Below are 17,289 nucleotides of genomic sequence, written 5' to 3'. Positions count from 1 at the left end.
ACAGGCCTGTCAGTGACTTCGGTGCCTGGGAAGCTGATGGAGCAGCTCATCCAGAGTACCATCTTACAACATATGCGGGACAACCAGATGATCAGGCCCAGTCAGCATGGGTTTATGAAAGGCAGGACCTGCCTGACAAACCTGATCTCCTTCTACGACAGGGCGACCTGCTTATTGGATGAGGGAAAGGCTGTGGATGTTGTCTACCTTGACTTTAGTAAGGCCTTCGACACTGTTCCGCACAGCGTTCTCCTGGCAAAACTGGCTGCTCGCGGCTCGGATGGGCACACGCTTTACTGGGTAAAAAACTGGCTGGATGGCCGGGCCCAAAGAGTTGTGGTGAACGGAGTTAAATCCGGCTGGTGGCCGGTCACGAGTGGTGTCCCCCAGGGCTCGGTTTTGGGGCCACTCCTCTTTAATATCTTTATTGATGATCTAGACGAGGGGATCGAGTGCACCCTCAGTAAGTTTGCAGATGACACCAAGTTGGGTGGGAGTGTTGATCTGCTCGAGGGTAGGGAGGCTCTGCAGAGAGATCTGGACAGGCTGGAGCGATGGGCTAAGGCCAACTGTAGGAGTTTCAATAAGGCCAAATGCCGGGTGCTGCACTTCAGCCACAACAACCCCCAGCAGCGCTACAGGCTTGGGGAGGAGTGGCTGGAGAGCTGCCAGTCAGAGAGGGACCTGGGGGTGTTGATTGACAGCCGGCTGAACATGAGCCAGCAGTGTGCCCAGGTGGCCAAGAAGGCCAATGGCATCCTGGCTTGTATCAGCAATAGCGTGGCCAGCAGGGACAGGGAAGTGATCTTACCCCTGTGCTCGGCACTGGTGAGGCTGCACCTCGATTACTGTGTTCAGTTTTGGGCCCCTCACTACAAAAAGGACATTGAATTACTCGAGCGTGTCCAGAGAAGGTCAACGAAGCTGGTGAAGGGTCTGGAGCACATGTCGTACAAGGAGTGGCTGAGGGAACTGGGGTTGTTTAGTCTGGAGAAGAGGAGGCTGAGGGGGAGACCTCATCGCCCTCTACAACTACCTGAAAGGAGGTTGCAGAGAGCTGGGGATGAGTCTCTTCAACCAAGAAGCGATAGGACAAGAGGTAATGATCTCAAGTTGTGCCAGGGAAGGTTTAGACTAGATATTAGGAAACATTTCTTTACAGAACAGGTTGTTAGGCGTTGGAATGGGCTGCCCAGGGAGGTGGTGGAGTCCCCATCCCTGGAGGTGTTTAAGAGTCGCGTTGACATAATGCTGAGGGATATGGTGTGGTTGAGAACGGTCAGTGTTAGGTTAATGGTTGGACTAGATGATCTTCAAGGTCTTTTCCAACCTTGATGGTTCTGTGATTCTATTATTCTGTGATTTCCTGTTACCTCTGCACTGCCTTTCGCAAGGGCGGCGAGAGCAGGGTGGTGCTGCCAGAGCAGAGCAGCAGCTGCAGCTGGGGCCTGGCGGGCAAGAGCGCAGCCCTGCAGCAAGGTGAGCAAGGCTGGCCGTGTGGCGAGGGACTGAGCAGGGATCCACCTCCACGCCAGTGCGAGGTGGCACATCAGGTCATGTCCATGTGAGAAGCCCAGGCAGGAACAGCAACAGGCTGGTTTGGGCACGGGCCCTGCTGTGGCGTTGCTGGGGCATGGGGGTAACATGGGACCCTGAGCTGTGGGCAGAGTAGGGAGCCCCCAGGGAAGCCAGGCAGGGATAGGCAGGGCTTGTGGTGCTCCCGGTGCCCTGATAATGTCTCTTCAGGCCATTCTGCAGAGCAATTGTGTTCCGAAGTCTGCTCTGCTATCGCAGTAATTTTACTGTTGAGAAGACAGGTCTCAGGGAGAAATGATGATGCCCACATTTCAAAAGAAAAGCAAAGCATCAGGAAGCAGGGTGAGGTTAGCATTTGAAGGTGAAGGGCAGGGATATGATTACAGGTATTCAGAACACTGAAGCTTATTTTTCTGCTAGTAGAGAACTGTTTATCAGTATTTATCAGTAAAACAGGTAAATTGGAAAGATGCTTCAGGAAAAGAGGCTGCAGCATGTATCCTTGAGTGCTCAGTGATGAAATAAATTTCATTTGCACATCGTGTGTTTTAAAACAAATCAGGACATGATTGTAATGATACAGGGATCCCCACAAATGGGATGAGTAAAAGCAAAGAAACCTAGACATTCAAAAACTAACATTAGACCTGTAAACACCAAAGAAATAAGACCTATTATGTTTCTGTCCTTCGGAGCAGCTGGCTTCATCCTCTCCCTTCGAGCAATGCATGTGGTTGTATTGCATACAACCATGTACTGGGCTAACACTGTCCTGGGCTGTAACAATATTCCCTTGAGATTTGGCTTGTTTTTATTTGTAGCAGCTCTTGTAGAAATTAAACAAAATGAAAACAAAGATTTCCATGTTGGTAGGTGGGTAGGTAGGTATGTTTTCTCTGGGACTTCTGGGGTTTTTATATGTGGAACTAAACTGTTTCTACATAGACTTTCCAATGATATATATACCATTTTAATCCATATTATAATACAAATTGTATAAATATTTATACTCGTTTGACCTATACTGAACAACTAAGAAACATCATGAGGTTAGAAAGATCCTTCCTTAGTCAAGTGCGACAGGTGCCATAGCTATCACACAATTTGTTTGAGTGGATCTGCAGCTGTCCATCAATGCTTCTAGTATTTAACAGAATGTAGATACCATAAGAAAAATGTGTTAAATTTCCCGGGGAACTGCAAATGAGCATAACTGTTAAAATAGCGGAATCTCACTGTTGCAGTCTTCAACTTGCAGTGCCCTTTACAGCCTTAAAGCTACTGCAGTAGTCCTACTTGAGATTTTCTGACCCTCTTGTGAATGTCATTGAACTCAAGGGGTCTCTGCAAAAATACTGACCCATTCTTCCACAGGACATTTTATTTTTTAAATGTAATACTTCTTATTAATACAGAAAGCTGTAGCATAGAGCTGGAAGTATGTAGAGTTTAAAGACTACAAACACACTAAAGAACAGTATGCGTCTATTTAAAATGAAACATTAATTTAGCTTGAGTCTGTATCAAGGAAGTTCATGGCAGCTTTGTGCTGACATATGCAGCCAGTAAATCATCACAAAAATAGCTAGGAAAATAGCATTTTTAAGAGACTTAAAGGAAATGCCAACATAATTGTCGTGTTGGGTTAGCTTGCTATACATTCCTCCAACTTTAAAGAGAGGTTGAGTATAGTAAAATTCAGTGAGTTATTCACAGGAAATAATTCACTGGACAAATTTAGCTTGTGTCTTGGATTAAGAGGCATACTTCCTAGGACAAAATTAGGTTACTGTGAGAACTGCTGAGTTTAAAATTTGCCTCACTGCAATTCAAGAAAGCAACTGCATGTGCATGCATAGTTCTGGAGGAAAAAAAAAAAGAGTAGTGGAGAGCTCTTGTCTTTTTTATTTGCCTCTATTCTTGGTTTGGATTACTTGGTAGCAAGAAAGAATCAGGAGGAAACTGTTATCCTGCCTCCTTGATAGATTTTGCTCAGTGTTGCATTCTATTGGAGTATGTGTATGGAAATACAAACCCAGGACATCAACAAAGGAGCTGCCATAGTAATTCAGAATAAGAGTCTGTTTAACCCCATGTATTATTGTCTCCAACAGTGACCGTAAGCAGAGAGAACCTTCTGAAGAAAGACAATAGGGCAGGCATATACAATTTTTCTCCCTGACGTTCTCACAGCTATCTTTAACTCAAATGACAGGAGCTTTAAAATGTATTTTCCTGAGAATGGGAAAAAAACCCCTTGTGACAGTATCTGTTACTTTTTACTGTCCTTGCAGTGCTAAGTTCCTCTTTGGCTCAGCACATGACTGGAAAACATAGCCTTTCTAAGCTCAAAACCTACGTATAAACTATTTCATACTAGTATATATCATCCCCTCCTTTTCACTAGAGAGATTACTGAGCTGCCTATGCAGTAACTGTTTCTTTTCTCCCCTTGAGCTGAAGTTATACATCCTGCATCTACCATTTCTCTGGCAGAGTTTTCCAGAAGGTCTGTCACTAGTAGCATAAGCAAACACCTAATTTTTCTCTGTTTTGAGCTTAGCTCCTACAAGCTTAATGTGATGCCCCCTAAATCTTGCAATGGAAGTGAATGCCCAATCCCTACTCACCCTTTCCATGCTGCTCATGGAATCTGTCATCAGGTACAAATGTAGTGTTTGTGAATACTACTATATTGCTTTCCATAAACAGTTTGAATAAAAGTCAACCATGATATTTATTTATTTATTTAAAAATAAATAATTGGAAATCTTAAAATTTGAGTTAATAATCAAGGAGCATTTTTTATTATATTCTTTTAGTGTTAGCTAGAACTAAAGATGTTTCCATGAGAGAGTTTATTCCTTGCTAAGAAGAGAAATAACCTCACCAAGGATGGGGTTTTATAGACATTGTTTATGTTACATTACTACATTGCTCTCTATGTGTGACTACATCATAAAATAGTTCGTTAGGTGAAGGTAATTTACGAATGATCAGAAGCAACCAAATTACTCTAGCTTAATGAGTTGCCACTTATTGCCTGTGCAGGCTCTTTTTCTGCTGTGGCTGTGAAGCTGACTTGCTTACATTAGTGCGCATTAATTTTATTTCACAAATGCAATGATTGAGGAGGCCTAATGCTGCCAGTTATCATGGCTCAGCAGTGAGTGGTAACTCATTAAGTCATGGTTAACTTCATGGCATATACCTGTCAGTCTGCACCTGGTGCAAAATATACAGCAGGGCATTTTGCCAGGAAAACATCATACCAATGCATCGATATCTGCAATGGCAGCTCGCTCATCTCATGGTAGTGTTTAAGGTGCTGATTTTCAGCCACACAGACTGAAATGTGTGATATCATTGTCTCTAAGACACTATCTCACTCCTTTTGTAGACAGCAGAGGTTCTGTAGTTGGATTTCCCTCTTTATAGAAGGGAGTTGTTGGCAGGATGTTCAGTGCAAGGGCATTGAGACTTGCTATTTCAACTTGGCTCCAATTTGTCAGAATTTGGCAACTTTTTGATGAAAAGACATCTGCTTGAGAGTTTTCTTGGAGAGAGCTGAGGATATTTTTGCTAACTGATGAAAGAGCTACATGAATTCCTATGGGACTGGTTATTCTAATGCTGATGAAATTTTATTTTATCACATATATATGTCAAGAAGAAATCAGGCCAGACAGTTGGCCAGAGCTTTGTGACAGTGACAGCCTCCAAAGCGGGACTTCACATAGTGGAAGTAGGGTGGAAACTAAAATGGAGCTCACTGAACTGTCCTGCTCTCCAGTGCTGCTGGGAGCAAAAAGTGTTGGGAAGGTCTCCTATTCTAATGGAGAACCCAGATACACAAATCTGTGAAGAAAAAGACTGCAACCTGTTCCAAGCTGCTGGAGGTGCTGTGGAAAGACACTTCAAAGAACTTTGCACAAAGTTGTTTAACCATTTAATGGGACTTTCAGTAACATGTGCTGACTGTCTGTTTAATAAAAGCCTGCCACAACTCTGAGCTATTCCTTCACAGACCTGATCTCAGCTTGCACAGTCTCCCCAAATTGTCTTTTTCTTTCCATTTTTTGTTCCTCTTTAATCTTTTGCTTTACGTCTTTCCCTTTTTGCAATTCCCTTGACACACTGAAAACCAGGAAATAGCAATAAAAAGTTGTGGAACAAAATTTACTGCCATCCCATTATATGGTGTTCTCCTGCTAGTTTCTCACACTACATATATCCTACAGTTGCATTTATACAGTTTAGGTTGTAGAAATTCCAGGCAGCAACTGACATTCACTCGGGATTTATAAAGTGCCTACAAATGTATCTTATGTTCATAAATATAGAGATTCAGTATCTTGCCATACGATTGAGGATGCAAGAGCCACAGGCATCTGAAAAATGCTTTTATTTTATTTATTGAAATCAAAAAGATACCAGGAATAGCTGCCTTCAGCCTGCACCTTGAGAGGTGATACACAGTTGTGCCATACCAGAGGGACCTGGAGAACACTTCCACAGTACTCTAGCAGGTGGCGAGGATTTTACATTACCTCGATTTCTACCTTCTCTTCCTTTATTTATCCTGTCTGTGCATTTTCCTGTTTTTAATCTGCACTAAACTGGTTAGTTTTACTGGATAAATTATTAATCACAGTTTCTGAGAAAAATTTAATACTAAAAAGGTAGGGATGATACTTTCTAGAGTGAAGTAGTCTAAATGTAGGTTTTTGAGCTAAGAAGAGCTGTGTTCTCAAGTCATGTGCTGAGCCAAAGAGGAACTGATTACCACAGACAGATACTGTCACAAGACTTTTCCCCCTAGCCTTAGGAAAATACGTTTCAAAGGTCTTCTCATCTGACCTCAGTAGGGAGAGGGCTTTTAAAAATCAAAAAAGTTTCACATATTTCATACCATCCTTAGGTTCTAAAGATTTGGTTATATTCTTTTAGTCTGTAGGAAGAGTGGGGAATAAAAAGTACTAGAAGCTGCTGTAATTATCATGGACACAATATAATTGCTCAGCAATAAGATCTTAAAGTTTAACTATGTGCATTCTTTTGCCACAGATCATATATTGTAGGTTACGGCTTTTGTTATGGTGTGCAGTGAAGCAGGATTGTGTGATTCACTACTTTAGGAAGAAAAAGAATTGGCTCTTTTATGTAGAAACTAAAAAGGAAATTTGTGGTTTGCATGTAGCAATGTAAAAACATCTACAACTCTTTTTTCCATTCTTGGCACAGTTCACTTGTTTTGGTTCTATAAATTGGGTCTGTGCCTTCACAGTTTGTTCACAAGCAGGGCCTATGCTTCTTCAACATCCAATATTTATCTTCTCAATTCAGAACTGTTGGATTGATGACAATAGGGGTTAAAGCTTTGGCATTTTTTGTATGACTTGCCAAAGATGAAACGCTGCTGAATCCTAGGGGCTGAGAAATGGCCTGTTGGGATCCTGGCAGGGGTGCCTGTCCACCAGATTTCTTCCAGCCCTCACTTGAAATTCTGCAGCTCCCCTACACAACTGCCCCACATACTTGTGTCTGAGTTTAACCAGCTTGAATCTGCATTTGCTTAAATTTCCAATTAAGTTTGTACTAACATGCTGAAATGTAAACAGGCACAGCTGAGATGCAGCTACACGTTTCTTTCAGTATCCCAGTTATACGTGTAGTAACCTCCAGCATAAGGGATGGACAGATAGCCAGGAGCAGTACTGTCTTAAGGGTTCAGTCACAATCTTATTCACTTACTTATATTCCCTTCACTAACAATTCTTGTATTACTTCATGGGGAAAAGTTATTGCTAAGTGATTGAATTCTGCTGCTGACTCCATTTTGGTAGTGAATGCAATGACCAATCACACTGTTTGTGAAACAGGAAATCTTCAGGCTAGCAATGCTTTATTTGGGAACTGGTGCATTTCCATATTGTGTTCATACGAATGAAATATCTCATTGTATGTGAATTTGTTAATGCAAGTTTACATTTATTAATACAAGTCACATCAGAAGTGATAACTTCTTAATTTTATTATAGTCACTTGAATGCAAATCAGCTAAAAGCCAAGAATTTGAGTTCCTTGGGAACTTCTAATCAAAATAAATGCTAGGCTGCCTCTATCATGATACACCTCATGACCACAGCATCCACTTCTTTCTGGGATTTGTGTTGGTGCTTCATTCTGAGAGAGAAAATCCAAACAGAGGAGTCCAGTCAACAGGACTGGAGGAACAAAGAAGTATTTATTCCTGTGAAGTGCTGCAGAATGAAAATATTTTAACAGTTACATGGTACTTCTTGTTCAACAGAAAGAACGTAAAAAGTCAATACATTGAATTTTTGATGTATTTGAGATGAAAACCAATGTCAAAATAGTGAAACTTCCCACATCTGGGAACCAAGATTTTAATTTCACTCAGTATTTACTTCCGTGTATGCCTCCAGTCTCTGGTCCAATTGGGGCATCAGGGAGAGGTGGAGGGGTGCATTTTTACTCCTCACTTCTGTTTCCCTAAATTGCTAGCCTCTCTCCGTGAAGACTTGTTACATTCTGCTTAGCCAGCTTTAACCTACTGCTGCATGATAGACCATCATTTCTGTATGTACAGTGTCTTATGTCATCTTTGCGCCTGAATGCATTTCATGCACCTTGCAACTCTGTGTGTTCTGATTTTGTAGTATCACTTCCTAGAGGGAAATGCGTGGCTTGGCTCAGTACAAATGCAATTCCAGCCCTTGCACCCAGAACTCAGACCCTTCCTTCTGCCATGCTCACAGAAGTGACGTGCCAAACAAGTAAGCCTGTGGTCTTTTAAGAAGACAATTTCCACCACTTGAGTTATGCTTGACTAAAAATTTTCTTATATGTAGGTACATGCTTGAAAAAATGGCTATTTTCATAGGAAACATGGGAGATTCCTCTGGAAATATGTAAAAGTTACTGAACTACAACTATTCCCTTATGTGTCACTTGCCGATCCTTCCAAACAAGAGATTAATACCATCAAACTCATTAAATGTAAAATTGAAATTATTGCATGAAAATGTACACCTTAGATACCTGAAAGATGTAATGAAATATTTATATACTTCTTTTTTATTCGCTGTTTCAATTATACCGCTTTCCTCCATTAAGTACTGTGCTTAAAATGTGTGGACACAAAAGTGAGTTTTTAAAGGTATGTAGAGATTCAGATAGATACCAAGAGAGATTTACAAAAGCACCTAGGTGCCTCTTGATCCCTCTGGGAATCAGATCCTTGTGATACTATCTTTTGACAGGACAGTCAAGTCTAACAAAGTTTCCTTTTATCAGACAAGTTTTACTGTTTGTCACCTCTTATCGATGTGGGAGTAGGAGAGTTGATCCAAATGGAGCCTCATTTCTTCAGCTCGGTTTGGCTACTTCTTAATTTTAGTAACTTTATTTATTTACACTTCCAGTAGACCAACTTTAAATTCTAAGTCTTTTCAAAGTACGTATTCTTTGGAAGTGGTCTGGAATGTCTGAATAACTTCACGTGTGATCTGTTGAATAATGTGTGCTGTTAAGAGTATCATCTCGATAGTGATTATTTAATTATTGAGGTGAAATGTCAAAAAGAAAATAGTAACTTTCTTTTTCCTAAAAAGACAGTTTGAAATACTATATTTATGAAATTCTGGTTTTATTCCACAGATTGAAGTTTTGTATTTAATCTTTTTATGTTCTCTACAAGTAAGAAAATGTCTCTTCTTTTACATTAAAAAGAGTTGATGGACTTTATAATATAATAAATGTGTTTAAGAGCAAAATATTTGTGACTTAGAACTTTCCAGCAAGCAAAGTTTTGCATTCTGGCATTTTTCTGAGTTATCTCTTCAGACTTGTAAGAGAGTAGTTGTAATCGTCGCTGTACAGAGCAAAATGTTGCATTCATACACCCAGTTCCCATGTTTGCTTGTGGCTACAACTGTGAGACCGAAACTTCTGCCATGTTGGGAGGAGGAGACTGTACCTGTTGAAAGTGAATAAAAATAAATTTATTTGAGTGAAGGGGTGGGGATTGTTGATGATGAACAAGAATTATGCATGCAATAAGTGTGTTGGATATACAATGTCTTTAAAAATGAGTACCGCTTTAGAATTAATTTAAATGACACTTGTTTATGTTTCTTTTATCAAGCACTTTCCTCTTACCAGCACATTTGTTTTGCAGAGTTAATGCACTTGCTAGCTTCTTCTCATTTCCAAAACCAAGAGCACTGGCTTTCGTAAGACTAAAGAGATTATTAGTTAGGAAGAAGTCTTTAGAGATGCACATGTATGCATTTTATGCGTGTATGTGAGCATATCTATATAAATGTTTTAAAAAAAATATATATGCACATAGTCAGACTGAACTGAGATATTGAAAATGTATATTCCACAGTGATTTACCTATATATTTTGCTACTGGCCCAGAAAATGTTATTTACAGTTGAACATTACGAGTGTTCATGGAAAGATGGGAAATGTTCCGTTCCCATTAGCTGGAACTACTTTTTGTCATATAAATCCTCCTTTACTCTCCAAGCCACAATCAAAATAAAATTAAAATTCCACTGATTTTTCTGAACAGTCTGAATATACAGCTTGCACAGTTTAGTTATTTCCAGAACACCTTTAAATAGAAATCAAAACCAGTAACGGGATGTACTGTAGGAGTCTGTGTAACACACTGCAGGGCATACATACTGCACCCATGTTGTACTAAATTTCATTGGTATATGCCTTCTCCCTTAAAGATTAGCCAGATCTGAATTGAAGATGTGAAACTGCAAATACTTACAACATTCATTGCTCAGCAAAACAGTGGCAACGTTCTCAGCCATATTCAAATGCTCTTAAACTATCTGACAACTTTGGAGTGGTCAGGTAGACTGTGTTTGAAAAAACAGAAAAATCCAATTTTCAGTTTTAAAATTAGTTATTTCTTTAAACTATATGAATTCTTTTGAGCTTATGCTTCTGTCAGTCATCAAAACTGCAAAGGAATACCATCCTCAGCTAAAACATTGCAATGGGAATGGAAGCAAATCTTTAAGAAGACTGGTTGTTACAATCAATATCCAAGCAGTTTAGGTGACAGGTACCCACTATCTAACTGATAGAAATGATTTTTTGTTTTATATTGGGTTTTGCTAATCCTGTTGCTTCCTGCCTGTGGAGCTATTGGTCGAAGTGATCCATTGGGGCCATGTCTACTGTTCATACAATCTCTGTGACTGATATGGATGTAATGACGTTTTCTCCTGTTTCCTAGTTCTTGTAGTCGTTCCCCTGACCGTGGGCTCAATGAGCACGTTCAGACTCCTTATGAAAAACAGCTCTGCCAGCTGAATGGCAGGAAGCTTAGGAGTTTGTTTGCCAGACTTCTCTGGATGTTTAAACCAGTTGCTGCAGCTCTAAAAATGATATGACTGGTGCAGTAGTGATTTTCTTCACTGGAGGTGGATGCCGGCAGGAGTTAAGTACTGCAGATACTTTAGTGAACTCTGAAAAGACCATGCTCTGAAACAACACAGCCAAACATTTCTGCTAGTGTGTGATCTCCTCTCCGTCGTTATCTTCTGCAGGATTGTATCTGTGGGAAACCAGTTCATATGACTGTGCTTTACTGTGTAATAAGGAATTGTTTTCCCTTGTATTATTTAATGTATTTTGGCTCTAAAGCATACCTCAGTTTCCTGTATTTACTTGTGACACACAGTGGGGAGGATCGCAAAGGGCACAGAAAGTGTGTGTGCCCCATGCCCACTAAGGTTAGTACTGAACTGAAAAATCTGTTGTGCCAGTTAGCAACTAGTTAGACAGGTGTCTGGCAGGGTCCCTTTTGATTCTGACTGTTGTCTGTAATTTCTAACACTGCCAAGGGGAAACACATGGTTTTTATTTATTGGTCACTATTCTGTGATGGGTTTCAAAATGGTATGCTGCAGTATTAATAGCTTTTCTCTTAAAATAGTACATGCTCCCTGAAATTAAAGAGTAAGCCTCTTGTAGTCACTCTAGAACAAACACGTCATGAGAAATGCTCACTTTAAAAGGTGTTTTGCTCTTGTTCAGTGTTTGTCAGGTTCAACTCCAGCCATGGCTTCCCGGTGGAGGTTGGTTCAGATGCCAGCATCCTCCAGCTGAAGGAGGTGGTTGCCCAGCGACAGGGAATTCCAGCTGACCAGCTGCGGGTGATTTTTGCAGGGAGGGAGCTCAGCAATGACTTGACACTGCAGGTAAGTCTCCCGTGGTAGCTTCGCTTCTGGACTGCTGCCAGCTACACTGCCTCTGCCTCTAATGCTGCCAATCTGACATTCATGCCTGAGATCTAATAGAATAAATAGTGCCTGGGGATTCCTTGAACTTTACTCCACACTGCTTCATTAATTCTGACCTTCTTAATTATGCATTAAAACAGCAAGCAGGAAGGATAGGGGAAGAGAGAGAATACGAGAGAGAGAGCACGAGAGAGAGCTGTGCCTAGTGAATAAATGTTTACTGACTACAGAAGCAAGCCATGCACAATTTCTGTATCTGTTCAATTTCTATCTTACTTATTCTATTTGAATCTTAATGAAGAAGGATGTGAATAAATTACTCTAAATCAAGCTGCACGGTCATCACATTTTATAGAATTTGTAACCCAGTTGTGACCCCTGGAGGATAGCTACAGGGCAGCTGCTGCTGTGCGCGTGCGCAGGTGAACCGCGGCTGGAGGGATGGTTCCAGATCAGAAAAAGTGTACTCCAAACCACTGAACTCATAAATGTGTGAAGCTAAAAGAGGACCAGGGAGGATGGAAGAGCAGCTCTAAGTAGGTATCTGAATTTCATCTCCCAAAGGTTAGCTAACTGTTCTCTTCAATAAATGCAGAGGGGTGTTCATCTGTGATGAGCAGTAGTAAGCGTGGAAAGAGAGGTTCTATTTTCTCTTCCTTGTTGTCTTTGCTACCATTACCAGTGCTGCCGCAGTTGATTTATAAATATTTTTGTTTATCCTGTATGTGGATTTGGCAGTTCACTGGGATAGCCAGGGCTTAGTTTAAGATCACACGTTTAAGACGTTTGGGGAACTTGGGGAAACCTACTGGCCTTTCGACAGAGTACAAATACTGATTTAATGAAATTGCTGTCCTTCTGCAGTGGTATCAAAGAACTGCACGTGCAATCTGTAGTAGTGCAGGTGATTATATAAAAGATCCCTCACAGGGAGAACTATTTCAGATTAATTGGCACTCGTATTTCAGAAGTATTGCTGTTCTTAGGATGGCTGCTAAACAGGGTTCAGAAAGTCAGTCCTGTAATGATGACCTATCACTATTTCTCCTTGAGTATGATATTTATTGCTTTGCAAAGGGTATTAGGGAGTTTCAGCACACAAAGGAAGATACAGAAATGTGAATTGTTGTCAGTCTCCAATGCATCACCTGTGGGTAGTGTTGTTGCATATATTCACAGCGTAAACGGCAATGTGCTTCACTTACTTATATGTGAAAACATATATATGAAAATGTAAAAATAAAAATAAAAAGTGAACTGTAGAAGTTGTCAGTTGCCAGTTGCTAGATTTGGGTGTCTGTGTTGTTTAAAAGCTTCTGAACCACTTAGCATTTCTTGGGAAGTTGTAAGTATTGGTGTTACTGCCATTTTATGTCAGCATGAAACACAGATTTTGAGCCCAGTTTTACACTTGCAACCAAGTTTGTTGTTGGCTACAACATACAGTCTGTTGCTAGGGTAAACTAAAATTGCTTTCCAAATACAGAGGCCTGCTGATGACTTAATTAATTTCATTGGAATGTCAGAATTACCATGTGTAGTCATGACTTTTTATTGTTTAATAAACTGGACCTAGATTTATTGCTTTGACTGTTGGCTTCTAAAGCAGATAGGAAGTTCAAAATCTGTTTCAGATGTTATAATCCATACTTCTCTATTTCAGTGTCTTAAATATTGCAATGATTAATATCATAAGCAGTGTATCAACTAAATTTTTATTCTTGATATTTAATTAAGTGTATTTTACTCTGCTTCTGTGTTTGCAGTTTTTTCTGTCATATATTTGTGTATGTGTGTTTATTCACTGTGGAAATTTGCTCAAGAAGAACAGTTGAGGGTTTGAGGTGTTTCCGTTCCTATGGTAGGCTGTTTGGGGCTTTTTTCGTATGAAGCTGAAGGCTTGTAAAACTTGAGTGCTAGTGAAATACTAACTGCTGGCAATTATGTTGCATCTGTAATTTCAGAGTTAACATCACATGAGCAAATGAACTACCTCTTGTTTTCTAGACCTACAGATTTGCATGCAGAATAAGAAAAATACAACATAGATATGTACTCAGCTGACACTTTTCAGTTATTTCATTTTATGGTGACATAGAATTTCTAGTAAGACCGTTTGTCCTTCCATTGTTCTTAAATTACTTTTGAACTTAGCCCAAAATACTGTGGGAGAATCTAGAGGTCAGGAAGGAGAACTGGTAGTATAGCAATAATGAGATTGTAGAGGACATGGGAGAAGCTGGGATAATTGCAGGAGTATGAGGCAGGGATAGGAAATACTCCAGGATAGCAAACTTCATTGGTTCCACAGCTCACAGAACAACTAGATCTGGCTTTGACAGCTACTTTAGGATCTCAGGCAGCTGATACAGAACTTAACTGAGAATGTGAAAACTGCATTTGTTTTCCTGTTTGGAGAGAAGGAAAAATCTTTCATGGTAGCTGAAACCTGTAAAAAAGAAATGGAGCTGGGACAAACATTAAAGAGAAACTATTGTAAGAAAGAAAGTGCCAAGCTGAGATCTTAAATAAGTAATTTGATATCAACAACAACAGTAAAAAATTGTAGAAAGGATAGAAGTGAAATATGTGTGGAGACATTTAATTTGGTACCTCAGATAAGTGTTTTGTCCTTGAAAAAATAGAGAAGATTAGACACTGATTCAACTGTGCACAGGGGAGATCAGTATCTTAGCTAATGACGAAGGGGCAAGTAGTGAAATTAGAGCCATGGTGAGGAAAGATTGGTAATGACTGGATGAAGAATGAGAACTGCAAATTTGGATCTCGTAAGAAGGAATTAGAGCAATAAGCTGCTTCCTAAAAGCACAGCAAATGGTGTCACTTTCAGGGTGCTAAATATTCCGAAGAATGATGAAGAGCTCCCTGCTGATTACAGTTCACTTTGGAATGAATAGAAGTAATTAATTAATATATACCCAAAATAGGAATTCTTTCAGAAGGCTGTCATGAGTATATGAGAACAGTGGTAAGAACTTCTTGTGGCAATCATAAGGGTGAAAGAAGAACAGAACCATAACAGAGTCACCAAAGAAATAAACAGGAGGTAGCTGCGCAGCAGGAGCATTGAAATGGTGTAACAGGAGATGACTGCTTACGACAATATTGTCCTTGACTCCAAGAATGGCAAAATTAACAAGCCTCCTGGAAGCAAATATGTAATGGTTATTGAGACACAATTTTGCTCAATGTAAACAATTTGAAATTTACTACTGGTAATAGAAGCAGTATTATGTACAGCCTTGCCCTTTCTTGGAGAAATCAAAATCCCCTTGTGTGAAGAAACTCTTTGCAAACATTTTGTAAGCGATATTCCCCGCCTTGCAGAGCTTACAGTGTAAATGAATAAGGCAGGCAAATGATGTGATGGCAGACGGTAACCTGGCTTGTTCACAGTCAGTAGCAAAACAGGGATAGAATTAAAAGTCTTCTGTTTCCCAATCCAGTACCATTTCTTTTTGACAGTGTTTCCTCTATGAAGAAAGTGTAGAAAATACAGTTCTTTGAAACAGAAAAAGACTAAGCATGTGATTAGTAGCAGGACTCATTAGCTTTAGCACAGTCCTCCACTGAGACAGCTTCTAAATCAGAGTGAGCTTGCACGTGATCTGGAGCATAGGCGTGGAGGGTTTGGTGCTTTCCTAAAATTATTTATACATACATTCAAGAAACAAACATATAGGTGCTTTCCTAAAATTATTTATACATACATTCCAGAAACAGACATGACTAGAAGTATTGTTAAGCACTGGTGTGTGAGCTGATGAGCGTAACTGAACATGAGTAAAAAGGAATGGCATAACGGGAGTAGCAACATAGGTGATCATTTCTACAGAGGAGGGAAAAGAGAAGCAGTAGGGGAGAAATGGTGCTATAAGTAATGTTAGTGTGCTGCAGTTTGACAGTGGTTTGGACAGAGCGTGCTTCGTTTTGGAAGGGTTTCTGAATAGTAAACATTAGAGGTCAATCTAGAGGGCACCTGGTTCTACTGAAAGCACTTTGTAGTGCTATTGTGTGAAAAACCCAAGGACAGAGAGAGTGCCTTGTGACAACAAGTCTCAGTTTGTATTTCTCACATTTTAAATATTTATGAAAATAGGGTACCGTTAATACCATTGTTCTGAGTGAACAACTTTTTTAGCAGAAACAGGTATTTAAACAATGGAACACTGCATTTTATCAAAGAAGAACCTTGTGTACCTAAATGTATGGCAGCTTTCTTACTCTCTAAGCACAGCTCAGTACAACAGAGCTTCCAGCAGTTCTTGTATTTCCCTGTTTCAGTTTACTTTACAAAGGAGAAACCAGGTGATACAGTGCAAACTATGTCCCTAACCAGCAAACCCCCTCCATGTGCTCAATTTTAGTTATAAACCCATGAACACTGAGATTAGTATGGGTCTTTTGACATACACAACAAGTAGTGCCTTTTGTTGCAACCTACAGTTTTGTATATAGGATACAAAATCACTCACAGGAACATCTTCGATATTCAGCACTTTTGTGGGTTACAGAATACAGCTGAGCCAACATCTGCATACGTAAACACTGTATGGAGGGATTTGCTCACAGACATCCTGACTGAATCAATCATCCTATGTGAAACTCAAAGAGGGAAAATGATTTCAGGTGTGTGTATGTGTTTAAATTAGTATTTTGGGTCAATATTTGATCGACCCGTGAATCTTTTCTTACTTAGCTTACTTAGCTGGAAGAGATGTATATTGTACTTCTACAAGTACAATACTTAGGTAAGTATTGTTATATGAATAATGATGAAGAATACTTAGGTAATAGTAATAAAGGCAATCTAGAGATGCCATCCGTGTTTCCAGGTAATATGGACTTGGCTAAGTGAGTGGATAACAGGACTGCTCACTCTTGTTTCTTTTGGTGGCTGCAGACCTACTGTATGTGACAACAGAGACTCTAGGTGTCGAGTAAGTTTTTCCAAGACTTATGATGGGCCTTGTGGTGTTATATACCCATAATGAATGTGGAAAGTACCATGTAGCCGTATTTAGTATGAAATTAAGTCAGGGCCAGCTCAGGTCTACAGATTTTCTATATCTGTTTAAGAGGACACATCACTTGTTAATTGTTATGGCAGATCAAGATCTAAATGCATTAATATATTAGACCTTTGAGCCCAGTAACACATTTACATTCTGCTTTTAAGTGAATTACTGTTCTATTCTTCTTATGCTAAGTTTTTCCTGGAAGTAGGAGACTATGAAAAAGATTTAACTATATCTAAATAAGGGATAAATTATCTTCAAGTAGTTTGGTAACTCCAGAAATTGAATGGGCCATGTTTGAGGGGGCTGCAGCATCTAGGATGGCCTTGAACTTTGCTGGTACCTTCTGGATTCTTCTAATATTTCTTATGTGTTTTAGTTGGTCTGCTGATGGTTGAGAAGGAACTGTGTGACAG

General features: G+C 39.9%; 1 protein-coding gene across 2 annotated transcripts in view; it reads left to right on the top strand.

The window, feature by feature from the left end:
* The window catches only part of PRKN (parkin RBR E3 ubiquitin protein ligase), an 809,695-nt gene that overhangs the window by 150,943 nt on the left and 641,463 nt on the right, over positions 1-17,289 (top strand). For both annotated transcript variants that reach the window (XM_074862988.1, XM_074862987.1), the window contains exon 3: positions 11,629-11,792. In XM_074862988.1, coding sequence (XP_074719089.1) covers positions 11,629-11,792 — 164 coding nt within the window. The remainder of the gene's footprint in view (positions 1-11,628; positions 11,793-17,289) is intronic.

Source organism: Strix uralensis, chromosome 3 (genome assembly GCF_047716275.1).
Source record: "Strix uralensis isolate ZFMK-TIS-50842 chromosome 3, bStrUra1, whole genome shotgun sequence".
Classification (NCBI taxonomy): Eukaryota; Metazoa; Chordata; class Aves; order Strigiformes; family Strigidae; genus Strix; species Strix uralensis.
The sequence above is the reverse complement of the archived record's forward strand: the minus strand, read 5'-3'. Positions and strand labels throughout refer to the sequence as shown.